The sequence below is a fragment of the Rhincodon typus genome, chromosome 18, assembly GCF_021869965.1.
Source record: "Rhincodon typus isolate 14 chromosome 18, sRhiTyp1.1, whole genome shotgun sequence".
Lineage (NCBI taxonomy): Eukaryota > Metazoa > Chordata > Chondrichthyes > Orectolobiformes > Rhincodontidae > Rhincodon > Rhincodon typus.
In genome coordinates, this window is record NC_063349.1 from 32,020,909 (window position 1) to 32,027,485 (window position 6,577).

General features: G+C 38.0%; 1 protein-coding gene across 1 annotated transcript in view; it reads left to right on the forward strand.

The window, feature by feature from the left end:
- Positions 1-5,107, forward strand: part of met (MET proto-oncogene, receptor tyrosine kinase) — a 126,303-nt gene extending 121,196 nt beyond the window's left edge. Inside the window, exons 20-21 of the mRNA XM_020511166.2 lie at positions 3,837-3,973; positions 4,102-5,107. Of these exons, the coding sequence (XP_020366755.2) occupies positions 3,837-3,973; positions 4,102-4,312 (348 nt within the window). The 3' untranslated portion in view covers positions 4,313-5,107. The remainder of the gene's footprint in view (positions 1-3,836; positions 3,974-4,101) is intronic.
- The last annotated feature ends 1,470 nt before the right edge of the window (positions 5,108-6,577 follow it).

The following is a 6,577-nucleotide window of genomic DNA, read 5'->3' on the forward strand; positions in this document are numbered from 1 at the left end:
AAAAGAAGGGTCCAGGCCCGAAACATCAGCCTTCCTGCTCCTCTGATGCTGCTTGGCCTGCTGTGTTCATCCAGCTCTACACCTTATTATTTCAGGCTGTTTCCAGTGGTGTTCCACCAGGCTCAGTACTTGGTCCTTTTTTTATGTGGTATATGCTAATGATTTGGACTTAACTGTGCAGGCATAATCAAGATGTTTGCAAACAACACAAATACTGGCCGTGTGATTGATCGTGAAGAGGGAATAGGGGAAGTGTAGTTGACTGACTGCCCTTGGCTTCACGATAGCATTTGACTGAGTGTAGTACTAAAAATCCCTAGCAAAGGTGGAGTCATGGGGTATAGGGAATTTATTTATTTGTTGCTGTGAAACGTAGCTTGAAGTTGGTGAGGGAGTATCATTGAACAGAAACTGAACTGGACCGTCCAAATAAATACCGTAGTTAGAACAGCTGGTCAGTAGCTGACCATGAAATTATTGTTCATTGTCCTAAATCTCTATCTCGTTCACTAATGTCCTATAGGAAAGAAATCTGCCATCCTTACCTGGTCTGACATACACACAATTTCAGACACCTAGTAACTCTTAAGTGCCCTGTAATATGGCCTAGCAAGTTTCTCAGTTCAGGCAAGTTAGGAATGGGCAAAAAATGCTGGCCTTGCAAATGACATCCTATGAAAGAATAGAGAAAAAAGGAACTCCGTCTTTATCAGCACTGTGGATGTAACTACACTGCACAGACTGCATTAGATCAGAAAGGTTGGTCATCACCACCTTCTCCAGGACAATTATGGATGGGCAATGTACGCTGACCTAGATTGCAACACTCACCACCGATTAATTTTTTTTTTTTAAAAGCTGTAGACTGCAGGAAGCAATCAATAGACGGGCTAGGTGAGCAGAAAAGTTCCAAATAGAATTCAGCCTAGAGAAGTATGAGATGATTTTAAAGGAATACACAGCAAATGAGGATACAGAGAGGTACATAGAAGGTGAGGGACCTTGGAATGCATGCCCACAGATCCTTGAATGTAGTGGGACAGCTTCTTAAAATGGTTAATGCAGAGGAATACTTTCCTTCATTATCTGAGACGTAAAGTATAAAGACAAGGAAGCGATACTGGAAGTATATGTAGACTCGTTGACAGGATGATTGACAGGTTGGAGCAGCATTTGTTGTCCATCCCTGACTGCTCACGGGGAATTAAGAGATCCATTGCTGTGGGACTGGATCCATGTAAACCAGACCATGTAAGGACAGCAGTTTCCTTCTCTAAAGAATATTAATGAACAAGATGGGTTTTTTCCCAATAATCAACAAGATTTTCATGGTCATCATTAAAATCCTAAGTCCAGAATTTTTGTTTTAATTATTGGATTCAACTTCCACCATTTTCTTACCGTGACAGGATTCGAGCCCTGTTCCTGGTAACAGGACCTGGGTCTTGGGATTAAAAGTTCAGTGATAATATCTCTCAGCCATCACTTACCTGTGTTTCCAGAAGTGGAAAATTGTGGCTAGGAAGAAAGATTGGACTGACTGGAGTTGAATAGAGGAGGCTAAGAGGAGATTTGATTGAGATGTAGAAGATTGTGAGTGTCCTGGGTAGAATTAATAAAAAGGGTTTAGTTTCCTCAGTGGAAGGGTCAGTGATTAAGGGTCAAGGATTTAAAGTGATTCATAGAAAATGGACATAGAAGGTGGCATAGTAGCTCAATGGTTAACACTGCTGCCTCTCAACACCAGGGACCCAGGTTCAATTCCAGCTTTGGGTGAATCTCTTTGTGGAGTTTGCAAAATGTTCCTGTGTCTGCTTGGGTTTCCTCTGGGTGCTCTGTTTCCTGCCACAGTCTAAAGATGTGCCGGTTAGGTGGATTGGTCGTGCTAAATTGCCCAATAATGTGCAGGCACCTTTTTGGGCAATTTAACATGGCCAATCCACCTAAGGGGATTGCAGGATTACTGGGTTAGGGTAGGGGTTGGGTCTGGGTGGGATGCTGTTTGGAGGATTGGTGTAGACTCAATAGGCCAAATGGCCTGCTTGTGCACTGTAGGTATTCTATGATCTAAGAATTGGAGGGGAGATGAGGAAATATTTTTAAACCCAGAGAGTGATCTGGTAATAGAGGCAGAAAAACTCAACTCATTTAGAAGGTAACTGAAGTCTTGGAACCTCCACGAATGGCATTAGCTGGATGGTTCATTTTTTGGTAGGGATAACCACAATAGTAAAGTGGCCTTCTGTGTTGTAATTTGTTCTACCTTTTTGAAATATTTTAAGCATCTGAAGTGAAATAATGTGCCGAAAAATTGGGGTGTGGCAATGAGTAGATTGCTCCTTTGGAGGGCCAGCACATGCACGATGAGTCAAATAGCCACCTTCCATGTTGTAACAGTTTCCTTAATCTATAACCAAACTGTTGTGATTTTGACTTCAAAGGCATCTAATACCAAAAATATTAAATATAGGCACAATAACTACAGACTTTACTGTTCTCCTCCAAATTTAATAAAAGAAAGCTAGTTTTCCCAGATAGATTCTCGACATGAAACTGATTCTTTTTTGTCGTGTTATCACCTTGTTTGTATTCGCTGGTCAAAAACAAAATGGCTGCTACTCCCACTCAAGCTCACTTTATGAGGGTCCACCTTTTGGGCAGTTAAGAATCCCATCAGTCACAAAATTCTTCTTTAGGATTGGTGTCAAAATGATCTCCTGTACTTTACATTGTAATATTATGTTCTCTTCAGTTTAAGGAAGTAGACATCATGGCAACAATTCAAACTGACAACTAGACTGTTGAGTACAGATATCATTATATTGACCAATCACACCTGTGTTTGCTGATCTGTTAGCTTCTGATCCAGCAAAACTTCAACTTTAAAAATTCACATTCCTTTTCCAATCCTTCCATGGCTTTTCCCATCCCTGTCTCTTTATTGCAAGAGACTACAAGAGTGAAGAAGTTTTGCTGCAATTTCATACCTCCTTGGTGAGACGTGTCCAGAGCATTTTGTAGTATTGATGTCCATACCTAAGGGAAGGACATACTTTTCATAAAGGGTGTGCAACAATGGTTTCCCAGACTGAAGAGGAGATTGAAGAGATTGGGCCTGTATTCTCTAAATTTCAGAGAAATGAGAGGTGATCTCACTGAAGCAATCAACATTTGTACAGGGCTCAGTAGGGTAGGTGCAAAAAAGATATTTCCCTTGTTGTGGGGGTTTAGAACCAGATGAACAAGTCTCAGATTAAGAGGTAGGCTATTTAGAAAGAGCTTCTTCACTCAGCCAGTCATTCAAAATGTTCAAGGCCAATATCAATAGATTTCTAAATATTAGAAATATCAAAGGATATGGGGATAGTGTAATAAAATGCACTGAGGTTGAAGAAAACCAATGATCTAGTTGAATAGTAGATAGGCTTGAGTGTTCCTAACTTCTTTGTGCCTACAACCTTCCAAGATCTGTGCACTGCCCCAATTCTGACCTCTTCTGTATCCCTAGTTTGTTTGCTCACCGTTGGTGGCCATAGGTCTAACTGTAGAATTCTATCTCTCCAAAGTCTCTCCACCTCTCTTCTTTTCCGTCCCCATATCCCCTTATTTGATACAGTGCTAAACTCTGCTTACTAAAGCACTCGTGAAGCACCATGGAATGTTTTACTATGTTAAATAGAGGTTTATGTGATATATAGACTTACTACAAATGCATCCAAATCTGCTTCAATTCCCCTACCGAAGTCACTCTATCACAGTTAGACCTCTTGGAGGACAGCAACATGAAATCTATTTTGTTCAGTTTTGTGAATAAAAGCAATTCTTGTTTTTGCCAGTGGTCTTTTGGAGTACTTTTGTGGGAGCTGATGACACGAGGGGCACCGCCTTATCCTGATGTTGATACATTCGATGTTACGGTTTATCTGCTACAAGGGAGGAGGTTACTGCAGCCTGAATATTGTCCTGATTCATTGTAAGTAAATTATTAATAATGGCTTAAGACATTTCAAAGTCTACATTTCAGAAGCAAATAGATGTGTATTTTGATATCTATTAACGATTCACATGACCATAACTTTATTCAATATTCTTCCATTGCAGATATGAAGTAATGCTAAAATGTTGGCACCCTAAACTTGAAACACGACCAACATTTTCTGAAGTGGTTTCAAAAATATCATCCATTCTTTCCAATTTTACTGGGGATCACTACATACAGTTAAATACAACCTACATGAACATAAACTGTGGAGTACCCTATCCGCCTGTTTATTCATCAGAAGATAATTTGGATAGTGATGCTCATGTGTGATTGAAGACAATTTTTTCAAAGGATATTTTATCAGCAGGTGATGCAGAAAATCTGTCCTGGCAGCTACAGGAAACAAGCCCTGTACGAAACATTCAACAGTATCAAATATGTGAATCTTAAACTACTTCAAAGAGAAATTAATCATATTTGAAGGCTATAGCTGTTCATCGTCATTGGGAAACCCATTTGTAGTCCCCATTGTAAAATGTTGTGATGTTGACTGTGAGTAAAATGACTGACAAATTTAAAAGCAGAATTACTTCCGTCTTGTAAAATTAATAAAACGTCTATTTTTTTATTAAGAATAAGTTTATTTTTAATTAATTAGGAACTGTCAACAGCAACATTAAAATTTAACCATTTTATTATTGCACATCAAAAATCTTTTATGATCAAGCATTTTTTTCTTATTTTCCCATATCATCTGCAACATAGCTATACTTGTAGGTAACTTTTTTTTAGTATTACAAGCATTGCAATGTCTTGAATAGTATCTAGTAATAGTGAGATGTAGAAATGATTGCAGTGGTAGATGTAACTGACTGTATCAGAAAAGAATGATGTAGGTATTAAATTATTAAAATCAAAATTGTGGAATAGTAAATATTCAATGGCCACTTTTAACTTTCATCATCCAGTGATAAAAGTTAAAACTAGCCCTAAAGATTTGCATTAAAATGAGACTTTATTACTGAAAGTGTGCATATAACTGAGAAAATTTGCGGTACATTTCATTCTTAAGAGTATGTCTTTATTTTTAAGTAAATAATAGACAATAAAGGTTGTCCAAACTTGTGGTCAGCTTTATGTTTGTTTTGAATATAAACATTTACATAAATATTTCACAAATCTACAAGAGTACTTACATTACATTTACTATATCAGTAAGTATAGTAAAACAAAAAGCTAATAGCAAGCATATTTGTCCTTTGTATAATTTTAAACATTTTAGTGAACATCAATTTGTATTGATATGGCTATTGTGTAGGGACATAAAGAAAAGGAAAAGACTCTGAGAGCAACCACAAGCACCAGGATTTTGATCAGAGGTGGCCCATGAAGGCGAAGAAGATGGAGAAGAAGCAGAAGTCAATGTAGCTCAGTGAGAGCAGAAATGACGGATGAATCGGACTTGTGGTGTAATAAGATACGGACAGCAAAGCTTTGGATGAGCTGCAGTTCATATTTACAGAGGGTGAGAGATGGGAATTCAGGCTCGTGCTCATTGTAATAGAAGAGCTTAGGGTCACAGAAGAAGGAATGACAATTTCAATGGTTAGAGTAGAGGGAGAGATTGGCAATGTAATATTAATGGAAAAAGGTGTTTTTTGTGATGAAGAGATTTAGTCTGGTTAAGCCTGACCACTGCCGAACAGGAAAATGGATTTGGTAATAAATATTTAGTGTTTGTGGCAGAAGACAAATATAATGGCTATAGTTATGACTCAATATTTGGCTGAAGGAAATTGCAACTCATCTAAGACTAGATAATTAAACAAGCAGTCTGATTCCACAAAGGCCAAAAACAATAGATGGTGGAAAGGTTGAGCTGGATATTTTTGGCAGTATTGTGGAAGCTGTCAGCAGACGATATTGTAAAAGGGCAGGAGGTAGTTAAGGGAGGGAATTAAGGTTAAGTTAAAAGCACTGATGCAGATGTGAAAACTAATCCATTTCTACAGGTTCTGTAGCTACAATCAGATAAGTAGCAAGACAATGGGATTTCCATTTAAAGTTACTGAAAGAGTATAGTCAAAGAAAATGTAATTTGTAACTTTAATTAGGGTCATTTCAATGCAATATTAAAATGAATGGATTTGTGCGTTTATGGGAAAGCTGGGCACAGTTTCAGAGATAGCAACATTTCAAGAGCTTCAGAAAGGAAGCGAGGTTAGAAAATAGGCTGTAGTCTGTAAAGTCAAAAAATTTAAGCATAGGTTTTATTTTGAGAATAGCAGTTTTGAAAGGGAAAGTGAATTGTGCCTGAGTCAGAAGGAAGAATCATTTACAATGTCAATTATCATTGGAGAACTAAGAACAGAAGTTGAGTGACCAATAGTTCCTAATGAGGAACTAGTTCATGGAATAAATCAGATGGGTACGTACAAGGTTAGAGTGAGGATGGGTTGAAGCTAACAAATTCATTGTTAGCAGAGTAGTTAGCTATGCTATCAGAGCACAGATTGGACATTGGTTCACATTTTTTTATTTGTTCGAAGAATGTGTGCATTCTCCATCCTTAATTGCCATGGAGAAGGTCTGTTT